Genomic DNA, 18,294 nt, shown 5'->3' on the forward strand with positions numbered 1-18,294 from the left:
CAGGAGGAGAAGGAGACGACAGAGGATGAGGTGGTTGGATGGCATCACCAACTCAATGGACATGAGTTTGAATAAGCTCTGGGAGTTGGTGATGGACAGGGAAGCCTGGCGTGCTGCAGTCCATGGGGTCACAAAGAGTAGGACACAACTGAGAGACTGAACTGACTGACTGAGGCTGAATTTTACATTGCCCGACCCTTTTTCTAGTGCTCTTCCAACTAAGCAGTCTGTTCCGACTAACTTTTCTACAATTTGTTAACTCAGTATTCTTAGCTTCCTCAGTTTTAAAGCCAGTCTAGTTTCTGTGATATTGACTGCAAGACAATTTTTTAGTGGCTTCTTTTTTTTTTTTTTTTAATTTAACAGAAAAGTAGCAGTTCTGAATCATTAAGTGACAAAGGTTCTGAATTGAAGAAAAGTTTTGATGCTGTGGTATTTGATGTCCTTAAGGTTACACCAGAAGAATATGCGGTAAGTCTTCCACCTCTTGTTCTCCAGTTTTTGCGCATAATTTACATATTGGTACTATCCAATTAGAATTTGTAGGCCCAACAGAGGAGATGTTTAAAAAAAAAAAAAAAAAACTGGATGTGGGAATCAGTGGAGAGAGTAGCACAACAATGGAGCAAGCAGAGGAATGAAATGGGGAAGATGAAAGAAAAAAATCCACTGATACTTTTAGAGAAGCTTTGTAGGTTACACTATCAACTTGAGAAGTAATAGTAAGCCTTTATGATAATTGCTTTCGTCTCTACCTACACCTCCTCCTCCAGCTAAATGTACTTTACTGACATAGGTAGGAAAGAAGTACTTTTACTTTTTTGTAAATTAAAAAATTAAAGTTGAAGACATTATTGCATTTTCATGAAGGATACCTAAAAAAACTTAGTTCTTAACAGACAAGTGTTCATTTATTTGCGTTATCTTTTTCCTTTGGCTTGTTAGCAGAATATACTGAGTTCCTGATATTGAACTACTCTTACATTCCAGGAATAAACTTTGGTATATTGCTAGATTTTGTTTTATATGTGTCGTCACAAGAGGGATAGGTCCATAAGCACGTGAAGACCTTCAGTATGAGTTGCCACTAGTGTAGAGTCAGTTACTTTTCGTAAGTTGGGAAAAAATACCCTTGTATTATTATCACATTTTATATTACTGTTTGAGTAGGTATGATTTAATAGTCACAGCAACACCACTGCTTTATAAACCAGTAGATCCAATTTTTGTTTTTTGTTTTGATTTAGTGTATGTATTTGGGCTTCCTTGGTGGCTCAGGTGGTAAAGAATCTGCCTGCAATACAGGAGACTCATGTTCAGTCCCTGGGTCGGGAAGATCCTCTGGAGAAGGAAATGGCAACCCACTCCAGTATTCTTGCCCGGGAAATCCCATGAATTAGAGGAGCCTGTTGGGCTACAGTCATTAGGGTCAAAAAGAGTCAGACACTACTGAACAGCTAACACACACAATGTATGACCATGTTCAAACTTTTAAAATTATTTGTTTATTTTGTAACTTTACCCCACTTGTCTCACAGGAAAATATAAAAAGGCATGAGATAAATAGAAATAATTTTATTTTATGGTGTAAGGACTAAATTTTCATTTTTTTAAGCCCTTATAAAATTGGGACTTTTTTCTAGTAAAGATTTGAGTACAGACTAATAATTTTAATTTCAAATATATGTCATATTATGGCATTCCAAAGAAGAAATTCTAAAAATTTTTTACTTTTTATTTCAGGGTCAGATAACACTAATGGATGTTCCAGTATTTAAAGCCATTCAACCAGATGTGAGTAGTTTTAAGAACTTCCCTTTAAAATATGCAAAATGGTGAATTATATCTCAAATTGAGAAGTTTTAGAAACGAAAAATTACACTTTATATTAATTTTTAAATGTTTAAAGCTTTTGGCATTATTCAGGCTTTGGAAACTCGTGGCATTCATAGCTATACACTGTTGAGTCATAGATGAGACTCAGTCATTTTGGTTGATTTGGTTTCATCACTTTACTGAAGGGGGCATAGACTTAGGCAGGTTGGATGATCTACCTGAGGCTTTGAATCTTGTACTCCCATCTTCTTGTACTCCCAAGAAGTAAGCTACTGGGTTTCACAGCTCACTTCAGTAATCGTTTCCCTTGTTCCTTAATTTTATGACTTTATAATATGACTGTGTGTTGACACTTGGGCGAGAAGAGAGAGAAGGAAGGCATTTTTTGTTTTATTAAGAAGAAGGAACTATCTGCATCTACCCACTGTAAACTGTCTATTACACTGTGTGTGTATGTATGTTCCTATCGTTATCACAGTCTGAATATGGTAGCATCTATTTTACTGATGAGAAAACAGAATGACAGTTGTCCCTGATTGCAGCTTAGTATTAGAACTGGTTTTCAGACTTTAAAAATTGATGCTTTTTCCACTCTTATCAGGTGAGAATATACATATGACTTTGTATCCCCAAACTAAGTCATCAATAATACTGACATATTCAGTACCTTAAGACAGATATATTTTTAGTTCTTTCAGAAGAAAATATAATGTATTTGTTATAGTATTTTCAAGTCAACTATAACATAGATGTTAGAGAAAACATCTGTATCTTCAGTGGCATAGACAGTCCTGTGTTTTTCAAGTTACTTAATTTCTGAATATCTCAAGTTTGTCGCTTACAAAATGAAAGCATGGGCCTAAATGACCTCTGAGTCTTTGTTATATCTACAGTTTTGTTTTGGTTTTTTTTTTCCCCTTTTTCCCTATACCGTGGATGGAGGGCACTCTGAAACCATTAGTTTAGCAATAGAGGAAGCAGAACAATCTAGTCTATAAAGAAGACACAAACAGAAAAATGGCTTTTGTATTTAAATAACAGTAACTGAAGTATTCATTTCCTCACATCCTTGAACAAAGCAAACTGAATTCTTCATAAAAAGAACAACGTTTAGTCCTAAAGTTCAGTCATCTTCTCTTTTTGTGCATGCTCAGGCACTTCAGTCATGTGTAACTATTGGCCACCTCATGCCAAGAGTTGACTCATTGTAAAAGACTCTGATGCTGGCAGGGATTGGGGGCAGGAGGAGAAGGGGACGACAGAGGATGAGATGGCTGGATGGCATCACTGACTCGATGGACGTGAGTCTCAGTGAACTCTGGGAGCTGGTGATGGACAAGGAGGCCTGGCGTGCTGTGATTCATGGGGTCGCAAAGGGTCGGACACGACTGAGCGACTGGTCTGATCTGATCTGATGGGCACTTGCCTACCAGGCTCCTCTGTCCATGGGATTCTCCAGGGAAGGATACTGGAGTGGGTTGCCATGCCCTCCCTCAGGGAATCTTCCCAACCCAGGGATTGAACCCACATCTTTTATGTCCCCTGCATTGGCAGGTGGGTTCTTTACCACTAGCACTACCTCTTCTCTTTAGACATATTTTTTTTCCTTTTGAATAAACTGTGATTACTATATTTCTAGAAGTTTCATCCGAGATTAGTGCCATCCAGTAGAAATATGTGAACCATTTATATAACTTTACATTTTCTACAAAATAAAAAGAAACAAGTAAAATTAATTTCAATAATTGTATTTAACTGCAACATCCAAAATATTATCACTTCAACCTGTAATCAGTATAAAAATTATTGAGATTTTTACTCTCTTTTTTCTGTGCTAAGACTTTGAGATTCAGTGTATATTGTACAATTACAGCACATCTTGCCACATTGCAGGTGCTCCATAGCCATTTGTGGCAAGGGGTTGAACACTGAAGATCTAGCAGTGACTGCTTATGGACATAAGCTTCAAGTCAATGGGAATTTTTTGTGAACTTCCTAGAAGTGAACCTTAAAAATTCCCTTGACCCCACTTCCTGATTGAATTTAACACTGATCCTGTTGATTTTTTTTTTTTTTTAGCCTAAATCTCTTATTTATCCATTCTATCTCTACTCTGAACACCCTAATCAAATACACCATGGTAACTCATCTGAATTGTTGCATTGCCCTCTACCTTATCTGTCCACATCCATCCTGACCCTTCTAAACTTTCTCTACCCAGGATCCAAGGTCATCTTTCAATATATAAATCTGCTTTCATGATTCTTCTGCTTAGAATGCTTCAGCGGCTTCCTGTTGCTCTGAAGATAAAGACAAATTGTCCCAATATTGTCTACGAATCTATTCTAAGTTTTGCCTCTTCCTACCTACTCCAACCTCATCTTCCGCCTTTTCCACCTCTTTCTGGTCTAGCTACAGTGGCCTTTTAGCCCGTCTCACCACTGAGCCTGTGTGCATCCTAGTTAACTCCTAATCATCCTTCACTTCTCAAGTTAAGTTTGACTTTCTCAGATGAGTTTTTTTCTCTTCATACAGGCTCTCCCAGCACTTCCTACTACTTCACTGGACTTGTCAGTTGCAGTTTTACATTTATGGATTGTGGTTCAATAAGTATTTACTGAGTGTCTGTTCTATGTCAGATGCTGATTTATAGCAGTGAAGAGACCAAAATTCCTGCCCTTGTGCATCTTACATTTGAGTAAAGTAAGCTAGTAGTGTGTCATGGGAAGTATCAGCCAGCCAGAAGAGGACAGGGTGTGAGGGCCGTGAGAGCTGTGATTTTGCATAGGGTGATCAGACAGGCTTCACTGCAAAGGTGCCATCTGAGAAAGACCTGAACGAGATGAGAGAGCAAGCCCTGCAACTGTTTGGGGGGAAGGGTGTTCCAAGCAGACAGAACAGTGCCGATATATAGTGCCATAAGTTTCTTTCTTAGTTCTTTTGGGAACAAAATATAGTGTATTTGGTGTAGTATATACAAGTCTACAATGGCCCTGAATACTTTTCCTTCCTTTATTTTGTGACTTTATAATATGACTGTGTGTTGTATCTTAAAGACAAGAAAAAAATCAAGGAAGACATTTTTAAAAAGAATTAGACTAACATTTATTATGTATCTACCCACTGTAAACTATTTATTATGCTCACATAAGGGAAAAGATTACTGGAGTGAGGTGTGAAGCCCAGGGCAAAGGCCAGTGAGCTCAGTGAGTAAGTGTGGGGGTCTAGTAGAAAGTGAGAGGGCCAGATGGCATGGGACCTAGAGAACCGTTACTCTGAAAAAAATCAGAAGGTATGGATGGTTTTGAGCAAATGAATGACATTTTCTGATTTGGGTTTTAAGTAGCTCTTCCTGACTAACTGGCCAGGGTATGTGGGGAAGCAACCATGGGGGTGGGGAGGGGCAGGGACCAAGGACTGAATCGAGGAGACCAGATGAGCAAGGAAGGTGACTTGGGTCAGGGTGTGAAGGGAGGAGGTGGTGAGAAGTTGTCAGGCACTGTATGCTAAAGAGGAGTCAAGGATGATGGCAAGATTTTTGGCCTGACACCTGAAACATTTACTCCATAGCCTTTGAGATGGAAAATGGTTAGTATTGTGTTCATAGCTCCTGGGACTGCCATTTATAGAAAACAGAATATGCAGTGTATTCTGGAGAAAGGCCAGAGGAGCAGATTTTGAAGGAAGAGCTTGAGTTTGGCTTTGGACATGTTTAGTTTTACATGTGTGTTGGACAGCCAAAGAGAATGTTGAATTAGGTAATATATACTGTATTTTATATATGTATATGTATATCTATATTCTACCACCACCACCCCACCACCCCCAGTTCAAGCTGGAAATGTAAGTTTGGGAGTTGTCAGTGTAGAGATATTTAAAGCGTGGGTGAGATTACCGAGAGTGAATATACTTGGAGAAAAGAAGGAACCTATTTAGTGTTGAGGAGGAGCTAGCAAAAGAAATTGAGATGCAGCACCTGGTGATTTAGGAGGAAAACTAGGTTAGTGTGAAATTCATTGAACCAAGTGAAGTACGTGTTTTTAAGAAGGAAGGAGTGATCTGGTGTAAAGTGATGTTAATCCTGGGCTTATATGTTTATTGCTTGCTACTTCCACTAGGTTTTAAGCTACATGAGGACACTTAGGACAGATACTGTTACTATTTTATCTGGCATGTAGTGGGAACTCAATATTTAGAATGAGAAAATGAACAATGTTTAGTAAGTTTTATCCAATGAGAGAATGTTTTTCTTTTTTTTCCCCCCAAAATTGAAGCAGTAACTCTTGGAAGAAGCAATGTAGCACCAAAATATTCTTGTCATGTATCCATCTCATATAATCTTCAAGGTTACATTAACTCTGGCAGCATCAACAGGACTTTGTCACCTGGCAGAAAAACGTCTTCTGATTTATCCTGGGATATTTAAGACGTGTAATAAGATGTAAAGTGTAACAAGATGAAACTCTGTGTACTGACCTAGCCCAGTACTGTTTGAAGCCACTCTGCGTCCTTCCATATTCGCCTGTCTTCCCTCCTCCCACCAGAGGAACCGCTATCCAGTGTTGATCTGTATCATTCCTGTGCATTTAGCTATCGATTTTCTATAAGTGTATGTTCTCCCTTAACAGTATTTGCTTTTGCATGTTTCTGATTTTTTATGTATGGTATCCCGTGATTTTCTTTTTTGTCTACTTATGTCCAACATTGTTGACCAGCATCCATGTTTATACTCTAGTGCGTTAATTACTGAGTTGTAGCACATTAATATCCTTAAGTTTATTAAATACTGCCAAATTGTTTTCCATATTGTTTGTACAGATATTATTTGTTTATTATGTAAAACTCTTGCTATTGATAACTTTAACAAAAGATTTTTTAAGTCAAGATGTTGTCCAGTCTAATGTATTAGTCTCATATATTAGCATAAAATGAGGTCTCTCTATGTAGTCAGAATATTAATTTGACTACCAGATGAATTATTTTTGTTAAATCCAAATTTAACCTCAGATATGAAAAAACAGTGGTTATCACTGAACCAAATAAATGTTTCTTCATGTTTCTATCCATTATACCAAGGTTCAAGTCTGTATAATTTTATATAAAGCTTTAAAAACTATATATATAATATATAAAAGGAAACTATTTAAAAGATCGTTAGTTACACTAAAACTGTTTTAGTCAAAACTCAGTATTCTGTGTATATATCCACATGTAACTATTTCAGGTGATGATTTATTCACATTTTCTGAAATAAAATGTTCTAAATCTGAGCTTTGAAGAATGTAGATTCTGAATCCAGCTATGTGGTTTAGTGATTTGATTTGCAAGTTGGTGATTGAGCCACACAGGTCTCAGTTTTCTGCAAATGAGGCAATTTCTGAGCTACTTGCAACTTATATATTTCACATTAATTCTGTTCCCTAAGTAGATCATTGCCATTGTTACCAGCTTGTGGAATTCTATATTCCCAAGTCTTTTTGTATCATGCAGAATTTATTTAAACTTTTGTCCCTAAACTTGTTATTGACTTGTAGGCAGAAAGTCCAGTTGTTTTCCCAGAATAAAGCTGTTTATCTGCCTGTCTGCTGCACTGTCTACCTCAGAATTGCTCAGGGAAAAAAAAAAGAAAAACTCAAAGCCTTTTGTTTCCCTCTGGAAACTATTGGCCTTATGTTTGAGATGTCAAAAATTATTTTTTATTATATAGAGACTATCCTTAGTCATCAGTAAAACACTGGCTGAAGAAATCTGGTCTTTTAGTAAGCAGATTTGAGTCAGATTTAATGCTCAGTCTGGTTTTTCTCCAACCTTGTGTTACACTTGAAATGGCTTGAAAGTGAAGGGAAGACAAAAGAACACATTTTGCCACTTTGTTTTTTTGTTTTATAATAGAGAATAATGGGAGAAAAACATGTTTACCAATGAAAAGAATTTAATGGTAAAGGAAAGTTCAGTAATTTTACAAACTACTTAATAGAATTATACAGAAAAAATGTTTGCTCAGGTTTTAAAGTTGTCTTTCTGAGTGGTTTGCACCATCTGTCTATCCATTTTTAGTACCAATCAGAAACCTGCGAGTCATTCTTTCCTCTTCTCCCTCTGTCCTCTTTCTTCTGTTTTTTAGTATCTCCAGTTGATTTTATTTCCTAAATAACTTTTCTCCCCTTCTGCTTCCCTATGCTTCCCTGTCAATGCTGAAGGAAATTTTTTAAAAGAGCACAGTATTTTTACAGGGCTGCAGCTCACTGGCTCAGAGTATGAACCTTCCCTAGCGCCTGTACATGTTTGTTCATCTCAGTCTGTTACCTGTGTTTACTGGTGGATCCTCCTTTATGTGGACACTGCCCTGACGTCCCTGTAGCTGCTGCTGCTAAGTCGCTTCAGTCGTGTCCGACTCTGTGTGACCCCATAGACGGCAGCCCACCAGGCTCTCCCATCTCTGGGATTCTCCAGGCAAGAACACTGGAGTGGGTTGCCATGTCCTTCTCCAGTGCATGAAAGTGAAAAGTGAAAGTGAAGTTGCTCAGTCGTGTCCAACTCTTAGCGACCCCATGGACTGCAGCCCACCAGGCTCCTCCATCCATGGGATTTTCCAGGCAAGAGTACTGGAGTGGGGTGCCATTGTCTTCTCCGCCCCTGTAGCTAGTGCTACAGAAATCCCATGCCCTTATATTCCTATAGCTAGTGCTGCAGAAATCCTAAGAATCTTCATTTGCACCCTGGCCCAAGCAGCATGGCCAAATTTGGAAGCTTCTGTGAATGGTGATTACTCTCACACAAAACCCGGCTTTTCATTCTTCTCCCGTTCCTCCTTCTAAGTAGCCATTCCTTAGTGATAGGCATGGGACGGAGACACCATGATATACGGTTGCTGACACTGCAGTTACACTGATTACAAGGAAGGAAAAAGCTGGTAGTTCTGTTAATACATCATTACAGTTCTTAACTATCAGAGTTGCTCACTGTCTTTTTGTTCTCAGTATTCTTTAAATTAGACCAGTTTAGGGGGGTAAATGGGCTTCCCTGATAGCTCAATTGGTAAAATCCACCGGTAATGCAGGAGACCCAGTTCGATCCCTGGGTTAGGAAGATCCCCTGGAAAGGATACCCACTCCAGTATTCTGGCCTGGAGAATTCCATGGACTGTATAGTCCATGGGGTCACAAAGAGTTAAACACAACTGAGTGACTTTCACTTTCACTTTGGGAGGTAAATTGTCATGTATTTTGCTTTCTCTTTTTTAAATCGGTCCAACATTCACAGCTCTTTCTGTGGGTGCTCAGAAAATTCTCAATTGACCTGCGCCTGCACCTGCACCTAGAGCTCCGCTTCTCTCTCAGCCGGGCGCTCGCCAACCCTACGGCTGACACTCGCAAGATTGTTATGGCCTACCCGGGATACGGAGGAGGGTTTGGAAATTTTGGCAATCCATTGGGACAGCCAGGATACCCTGGACACCCAGCTTATCCAGGCAGTATTTCAACAGGAGACCCCATGTGGAAATGCTTCCTTGCTATTGCTGGCCAGGATGGTGAAGTGGATGCTGAAGAACTTCAGAAGTGTTTAACACAGTCTGGAATTAATGGAACTTATTCTCCCTTCAGTTTGGAAACCTGCAGAATTATGATTGCCATGTTGGATAGAGATTACTCAGGAAAAATGGGATTTAATGAATTCGAAGAACTTTGGGCAGCTCTTAACTCCTGGAAGCAAAACTTCATAACTGTTGATAAAGACGGAAGTGGCTCAGTAGAGCATCATGAACTGAATCAAGCCATTGCTGCTATGGGTTATAGGTTGAGTCCTCAAACAGTAACTACCATTGTCAAACGTTACAGCAAGAATGGCCGAATCTTCTTTGATGATTATGTTGCTTGCTGTGTGAAGCTTCGAGCATTGACAGATTTCTTTAGGAGAAGAGACCACTTGCAACAAGGGGTTGTGAGTTTCGTATATGACGATTTTTTGCAGGGCACAATGGCAGTTTGAATGTCTAGAATTTGAAAGCTGAAGAAATACTGTGAGTTTCTCTGCTTAGAAGAAATGAACTGGACTCCTTAGAATTAAAGCTTCTAAGGCTTTTCCATATTCCATATATTGAATCTCTTCTCTTGAGTTTTTACTTTAGCTCACAGTGTAAAGCAATAAAAGAGATGTTTTTGTATTTGGAATATTATTGCTTTTAGTAAAGTTATAACTTTAGAGATATCTGCATAATCAACATAGGTGTATAATTAAGTGATATAAATACGTCTTAGCTTTAATTTTGTTTCTTAATTACAAGATAGATTATATATTTAAAAAGATAGATTGTATAAGAAGCTAAATGATGCAAGCCTAGATAAAACTAATTTATACTTACCTGAAGGTTACAAATTATATTTTGAAAAATTTGTTTGTAGTTGTTGGTATTTGAAGGTGAGCCAGAAAGGAAAGCCTAGATTTTGTGCAATCTTTATAGTAGGGGTTTTTTTTTTTATTTGCTCACATAATCAGAAAATAGAAACTTGCGACTCTTTGCCTGTGAAGAAGAAAATTGTAGTTCCTAAAATTTTATCCTGAATCACATTAGGCGGACCATAAATAATCTATGGTGAAATAAAACTACAGGAGGCATTGTTTTTCCTTTTTAAATTTTTTTGCAGTATATGTTTTTCTTCAGTGTGTTTTATTGTCTTCTGTGGAACAAAATTCTTAATGAACATAACTTCTTTCTCTGTATAGATAACCTAAAATGGCATCTTTGTTTAAATTTAGGTTTTCTGCAAATGACATATTTTTAATGAAATCTCAATATTTAAGTTTGTTATTTTAAACTACATTGTTTATACATATTGCTATTAGCTGTTTAAAAAATTTTTTAAAAATCAAGTAATCTACCACTTTGTTTAAATGTTTAGAAATTACATGTTTGACTTTCTTGACAGCATTAGTCTGTGATTTTGACATTAGTAAACCCATAAGTCTTTCTCAGTAAGTGTGATGTGGGTCCTGAGGATGGTAGACAGCATGTCATTTTTTACTATGAAAATTGAAAGTGGAGTCACCAGGTTCTTAGCATTTTAAGATTACTGATATAAGTGGCTGTAGTTAATCAGTCCCTTGGCAAACACGCCTCAGTCTTTCTAAATGAAGAGTTAGTAAACCACATACTTTTATTACACTTTAATTGAATATCTTCTAGCTTAAAGGTGAATACAAATTAACATAATTTTAATATGGCTTGTGATTGAATTAATAATATAGTTTTTCATATAAGTTTCATAAAAATGGAGGATGAATGGTAGTATCTTAAAAAAAACTTTTATAAAGATACAGAATTATAAATCAACTTTCATTTTAAAAAAACTTGGAAAGGAAGTAATGTATACTCTTGTTGATATTGATAATTTTATATAATTAGCTGTCAAATTCATTTGGTTAGATTTATAAAAATGTATGAATGAATAAATCATGTAATTTTGAAAAAAAAAAAAATTCTCAATTACTTAATTTCACTTATTTTAAAATTTATTTTAAAGCCCTTTGAATTCCAAAAAATAATTTAGTAGCAAAACATAAAAGCCATGAGCCAGAAGACTTGCGGTTTTGTTTCAGTTTTGACATCTACAGAGTGTGCCACTAACATAACCTATTTCATGTCATTCAGTTCAGTTCAGTTCAGTCGCTCAGTCGTGTCCAACTCTTTGTGACCCCGTGAATCGCAGCATGCCAGGCCTCCCTGTCCATCACCAACTCCTGGAGTTCACCCAGACTCACATGCATCGAATCAGTGATGCCATCCAGCCATCTTATCCTCTGTTGTCCCCTTCTCCTCCTGCCCCCAATCCCTCCCAGCATCAGAGTCTTTTCCAATGAGTCAACTCTTCGCATGAGGTGGCCAAAGTACTGGAGTTTCAGCTTTAACATCATTCCTTCCAAAGAAGTCCCAGGGGTGATCTCCTTCAGAATGGACTGGTTGAATCTCCTTGCAGTCCAAGGGACTCTCAAGAGTCTTCTCCAACACCACAGTTCAAAAGCATCAATTCTTCGGCACTCAGCCTTCTTCACAGTCCAACTCTGACATCCATCCATGACCACAGGGAAAACCATAGCCTTGACTAGACGGACCTTTGTTGGCAAAGTAATGTCTCTGCTTTTGAATATGCTATCTAGGTTGGTCATAACTTTCCTTCCAAGGAGTAAGTGTCTTTTAATTTCATGGCTGCAATCACCATCTGCAGTGATTTTGGAGCCCCCAAAAATAAAGTCTGACACTGTTTCCACTGTTTCCCCATCTATTTCCCATGAAGTGATGGGACCAGATGCCATGATCTTCGTTTTCTGAATGTTGAGCTTTAAGCCAACTTTTTAACTCTCCACTTTCACTTTCATCAAGAGGCTTTGTAGTTCCTCTTCACTTTCTGCCATAAGGGTGGTGTCATCTACATATCTGAGGTTATTGATATTTCTCCCGGCAAACCATTCAGTATCACAGTAATCCAGGTCTATGCCCCAACTAGTAACACTGAAGAAGCTGAAGTTGAATGGTTCTATGAAGACCTACAAGACCTTTTAGAACTAACACCCAAAAAAGATGTCCTTTTCATTATAGGGGACTGGAATGCAAAAGTAGGAAGTCAAGAAACACCTGGAGTAACAGGCAAATTTGGCCTTGGAATATGGAATGAAGCAGGGCAAAGACTAATAGAGTTTTGCCAAGAAAATGCACTGGTCATAACAAACACCCTCTTCCAACAACACGAGAGAAGACTGTACACATGGACATCACCAGATGGTCAACACCAAAATCAGACTGATTATATTCTTTGCAGCCAAAGATGGAGAAGCTCTATACAGTCAGCAAAAACAAGACCAGGAGCTGACTGTGGCTCAGACCATGAACTCCTTATTGCCAAATTCAGACTTAAATTGAAGAAAGTAGGGAAAACCACTAGACCATTCAGGTATGACCTAAATCAAATCCCTTATGATTATACAGTGGAAGTGAGAAATATATTTAAGGGCCTAGATCTGATAGAGTGCCTGATGAACTATGGAATGAGGTTCGTGATATTGTACAGGAGACAGGGATCAAGACCATCCCCATGGAAAAGAAATGCAAAAAAGCAAAATGGCTGTTTGGGGAGGCCTTACAAATAGCTGTGAAAAGAAGAGAAGCAAAAAGCAAAGGAGAAAAGGAAAGATATAAGCATCTGAATGCAGAGTTCCAAAGAATAGCAAGAAGAGATAAGAAAGCCTTCCTCAGTGATCAATGCAAAGAAATAGAGGAAAACAACAGAATGGGAAACACTAGAGATCTCTTCAAGAAAATTAGAGCTACCAAGGGAACATTTCATGCAAAGATGGGCTCAATAAAGGACAGAAATGGTATGCACCTAACAGAAGCAGAAAATATTAAGAAGAGATGGCAAGAATACACAGAAGAACTGTATAAAAAAGATCTTCATGACCTAGATAATCACGATGGTGTGATCACTCACCTAGAGCCAGACATCCTGGAATGTGAAGTCAAGTTGGCCTTAGAAAGCATCACTATGAACAAAGCTAGTGGAGGTGATGGAATTCCAGGGGAGCTATTTCAAATCCTGAAAGATGATGCTGTTGAAAGCTTTACATTCAATATGCCAGCAAATTTGTAAAACTCAGCAGTGGCCACAGGACTGGAAAAGGTCACTTTGCATTTCAATCCCAAAGAAAAGCAATGACAAAGAATGCTCAAACTACCGCACAATTGTACTCATCTCACACGCTAGTAAAGTAATGCTCAAAATTCTCCAAGCCAGGCTTCAGCAATACGTGAACCATGAACTTCCAGATGTTCAAGCTGGTTTTAGAAAAGGCTGAGGAACCAGAGATCAAATTGCCAACATCTGCTGGATCATGGAAAAAGCAAGAGAGTTCCAGAAAAACTTCTGCTTTATTGACTATGCCAAAGCCTTTGACTGTGTGGATCACAATAAAGTGTGGGAAATTCTGAAAGAGATGGAAATAGCAGACCACCTGACCTGCCTCTTGAGAAAATTGTTTGCAGGTCAGGAAGCAACAGTTAGAACTGGACATAGAACAACAGACTGGTTCCAAATAGGAAAAGGAGTACGTCGAGGCTGTATATTGTCACCCTGTTTATTTAACTTATATGCAGAGTACATCATGAGAAACGCTGGACTGGAAGAAACACAAGCTGGAATCAAGATTGCCGGGAGAAATATCAATTTCATGTCATTAGGCTTTGTTAAAAAAAAAATTTAGATAAGTGAAGGGATATTAGACTACTTGACCTTTAAAATACTCTTTAGGTCTTTGAGGATTCCTGAAAGTAGAATAAATTTGGGTGGTAACTTCAGAGTAAGAGCTTCAGTTAAGTGTAGCTTCAATCAGTAATAAATAGGATTTTGACTAAAACTGCAGAAGTCTTGAGATGATAAGTGTTGGGGGTGGTCAGAAGTCAAGTTTTTAGAGATTGGGGTGGGGGGCGGGAGGGTCTCAATGGAACATAAATTCCACCAAGGCAGAAACTTGTCTGCTCATGTGTCTATAGTGATTGAATGATACTTATTCGATACTTGAATTTGAGTGACCATTCCAAGGCTTGTACACTGTACAGCCTGTACAGCCTGCAAGCATATCATCTCCCATTGTTTACCATGTTTAGTTATTTTCACAAAAGTCTATTACCCAGTCCAAGAACATAATTTTTATCAAGTAACACTTGTTCTATGGAAGCAGAAGTGTTTTTTCCTCTCTGCCCATAATCCACAACATTTTCTTCCTTAGTGTGAATTCTTCAGTGTTCAGTAAGGGCAAAAGTTTACCATAAGGTAAACACTCATTAATTTCTAGAATGAATTTTCTGGTATTTAGTTGAGGCTCTGCTGCTGCTAAGTCACTTCAGTCACGTCCAACTCTGTGTGACCCCATAGACGGCAGCCCACCACGCTCCCCCGTCCCTGGGATTCTCCAGGCAAGAACACTGGAGTGGGTTGCCATTTCCTTCTCCAATGCATGAAAGTGAAAAGTGAAAGTGAAGTTGCTCAGTCATGCCCAACTCTTAGTGACCCCATGGACTGCAGCCTACCAGGCTCCTCCATCTATGGGATTTTCCAGGCAAGAGTACTGGAGTGGGGTGCCATTAACTCTTGTTAAAGTTTTTGCACATTTCTTATATACAGAGGTTGCCCGAGTATGGTTTCTCTTCTAATCATGAACGTTTTTTATTTTTCCTTTAGAAAGCTCTTACACATTTACCGGGCTTCTCTCCAGTGTGAGTTCTCTCATGTTGAGGAAGCAATGACTGTATTCTGAGGAATTTTCCATGTTTCTTTATAGGATTTTTGTGGTTTTTTCCTATTATGAATTCTTGGATGCTCTGTAAAACTTGTATTTCTTCTGAAGTCATTGCCACATTCACTACACTGATGGGATTTCTCCTCAAAATGAGTATCACGTTACTCAGCACAGGATGAGTTATGACAGAACGCTCTCTTGCAATCAGGTTTTCTCTCCATTAGCAGCTGTGCTTGAAATCTGTACTGTAGTCATTACATTGGATAATGTTTACTTCTCTTAGAGGTTCCCAAATCTTTATGAAGTAACAGGATCTGACTGAAAGTCCTCTGACGTGTATTACATTCAAAGAAGAAAGTTCTGTGCTTTATTGTTTATTCTGTTCAGTTCGGTTCAGTTGCTCAGTCATGTTCAACTCTTTGCAACCCCATGAACCACAGCATGGGGTTCCAGAGTCCACCCAAACCAACTCCCAGAGTCCACCCAAACCCATGTCCATTGAGTCGGTGATGCCATTCCACCATCTCATCCTCTCATCCCCTTCTCCTCCTGCCCTCAATCTTTCCCAGCATCAGGTCTTTTCAAATGAGTCAGCTCTTCGCATCAGGTGGTCAAAGTATTGGAGTTTCATCTTCAACATCAATCCCTCCAATGAACACCCAGGACTGATCTCCTTTAGGATGGACTGGTTGGATCTCCTTGCAGTCCAAGGGACTCTCAAGAGTCTTTTCCAACACTACAGTTCAAAAGCATCAATTCTTCAGCGCTTAGCTTTCTTTATAGTCCAACTCTCACATGCATACATGACTACTGGAAAAGCCATAGCCTTGACTAAACAGACCTTTGTTGACAAAGTAATGTCTCTGCTTTTTAATATGCTGTCTAGGTTGGTCATAACTTTCCTTCCAAGGAGTAAGCGTCTTTTAATTTCAGGGCTGCAGTCACCATCTGCAGTGATTTTGGAGCCCAAAAAAGTACAGTCAGCCACTGTTTCCCCATCTATTTGCCATGAAGTGATGGGACGTAGGTCAGTATAATAAGTCATTTAGATTATATCAATAAACACAATATAATATACGCAAACACAGTGCAATAAGTCATTTAGATTATATCAATAAACAGTAAATACAAAGGATAGATAAAACCTTCCTGTATAACTGGGATACACTAGAGATTGAGGAAGAATTCTGGTTAAATGAGGGAAAGTACATATAGGTCATTCTGAATCTTATTAAAACATTTCTGAAGAACTTGCAATTGTGATCTTTCTGCTGATATATGTAAAGAGCTTTCTCTATGCAAAATTTCTTTCATATGCAAAGAGGCTATTGTCTTGGCAACATCCGAAATTCCAACATCAGGAATATCATAATTCTGTCCTTGTTTTAATGAAAAGTAACATTTTCATTAGGCTTAAAATATAAAAATCCATAAATACAGTAGGAGATTTGAAGAAAGCAAAGAAGACATATGACTTTTTTTCTCATATTTCGTTGGACGTAAGGTTAGCTGCTTTGTCAGTTCTTATTGCTGTTTCTCACTGAAAATTTTCTTAATATATAGTAAGGTCAGACTTAGGGAACTCGGGAAGGTGAAGAAGAAAGCTGTTGACTAGGAGAGTAGGTATATCACACCATCAGTGGTAGCAGAAGATAGCTCCTGCCTTAATCTCTGACCTCACTGTAAGGGGCAACATTAAGGTATTGGAAGTAGGGAGGTTGGGGGAGTAGAGAATGTGAGTTCATTAGAAAAGTGATGTGATATTTTTAATTTAACATAATACATTAGAATTATATAGTTTCAGAGCTTATTCTGTGGATTAGAAGCATAGGAGTCGCAGTGAGTGCTTCATTTCAGGCTGTGACTTCTTTCTAAACAGCCATATAGGCTGAATGGATATACTGGATATACCAGTTCCCTCCAGATCTTCCAGGTTTTGAGCCTAGGAATACCTACCTCAACAGTAGTGATTTTCTCATTGTGAGGACCCCTACCCTTTCAGTCTTGTACAGATTCCATCGCTTTTTCTTTCTTTCCCTCAGTCTTTGTCTACAACTGGTCTATATTGGCCTTTTCTCTTCTTCTATCTATAGGTATCCCTACAACATCACCCTTAGAGCAGTCCTTTTAAGAGTGTTGGAACCTACAAGATGAAATTTAGACCAAGAATTTGACTTTACAGAACAGACCTACAAGACATAAGAGAAGCTGTGACTCCCGTGAAATTCAGTAATTCTTTCATAGGGTAGGTGGTCATCAGTTGTGGTGTTTGCCTTCCCACATGCTTTCAAAATAATCTGTTTAATGGCTAAAAATGAACCCACGCATATTCTCTCTGATACACTTTTAGTGACCATTAAGAAATTGCCTTTGTATATGTGAGTTACTGTTAGAAGCTTTCTCTTCACTGCCTGTTTTAAAAATTGCAAGTTGAATCCATTTGAGCAGATTTTAAGCATCGAGGCTGCTCTATTTCCTTTAGCCTTTGCTGAAATGGAGGCTTATTTACATAGTGTACTTAACTTGAATCAGTCCTATTCATGAGTCAAACCCTAAAAAAACATCTTTTGAGTCACTAAGTTTACTTTAACTTTTTGGTGTTCATGGGAAGTGGTTTAGTATAGAGTAACTGGAGACCTGGCAGATAACCTGTCAATACAGTATGGTGCTGGTAGGAGAATTCATTTCTTAGATGGTATAGTCTCACGTGGAGAAAGATTCTAGGGTCTGAGACAGAAAGAGACAGAGACAAAGGGAAAAGCAGTTTTTTTTCCCACAGAGATATTTAGTGGCTGTTGAGGTAGAGATGGGGCAAGACAGATTCCTGTAAGGTTAGCTAAGCATAAATGCATGTCAGGGTTTAGGAGGAAAGCACTGAATGAGTCGCAGTGCGGTGTCTCCTTCATAGTCCATTATATGGGTTTTTCTTGTTGTTGTTTTATAAACTTTTTATTTTAAGGTAATTAGAGATTCACAGAAAGTTACAAAAAAAATACTACAAGCATAGTTTTATTTTAGATAGGGAACTGTTTTTCTTTTCCTTTTTTAAAAAATGTGTTTAGCTGCACCATGTTTTAGTCTCGGCATGGGGGATCTAGTTCCCTAGCTAGGGATGGAATCCAGGCCCCCTGCCCTGGGAACACAGAGTCGTAACCGCTGGACCACCAGGGA

At 38.4% G+C, this 18,294-nt stretch overlaps 1 protein-coding gene across 7 annotated transcripts in view; it reads left to right on the forward strand.

The window, feature by feature from the left end:
• The window catches only part of RALGPS2 (Ral GEF with PH domain and SH3 binding motif 2), a 167,074-nt gene that overhangs the window by 47,369 nt on the left and 101,411 nt on the right, over positions 1-18,294 (forward strand). For 6 of the 7 annotated variants that reach the window (XM_070768509.1, XM_019976324.2, XM_019976326.2 and 3 more), the window contains exons 3-4: positions 367-471; positions 1,744-1,794. In XM_070768509.1, coding sequence (XP_070624610.1) covers positions 367-471; positions 1,744-1,794 — 156 coding nt within the window. Of the gene's footprint in view, positions 1-366; positions 472-1,743; positions 1,795-9,099; positions 17,211-18,294 lie in introns of those variants that run through there. The other variant, XM_070768512.1, reaches the window with a different exon arrangement.

Source organism: Bos indicus, chromosome 16 (assembly GCF_029378745.1).
Source record: "Bos indicus isolate NIAB-ARS_2022 breed Sahiwal x Tharparkar chromosome 16, NIAB-ARS_B.indTharparkar_mat_pri_1.0, whole genome shotgun sequence".
In the NCBI taxonomy this organism is placed as follows: Eukaryota; Metazoa; Chordata; class Mammalia; order Artiodactyla; family Bovidae; genus Bos; species Bos indicus.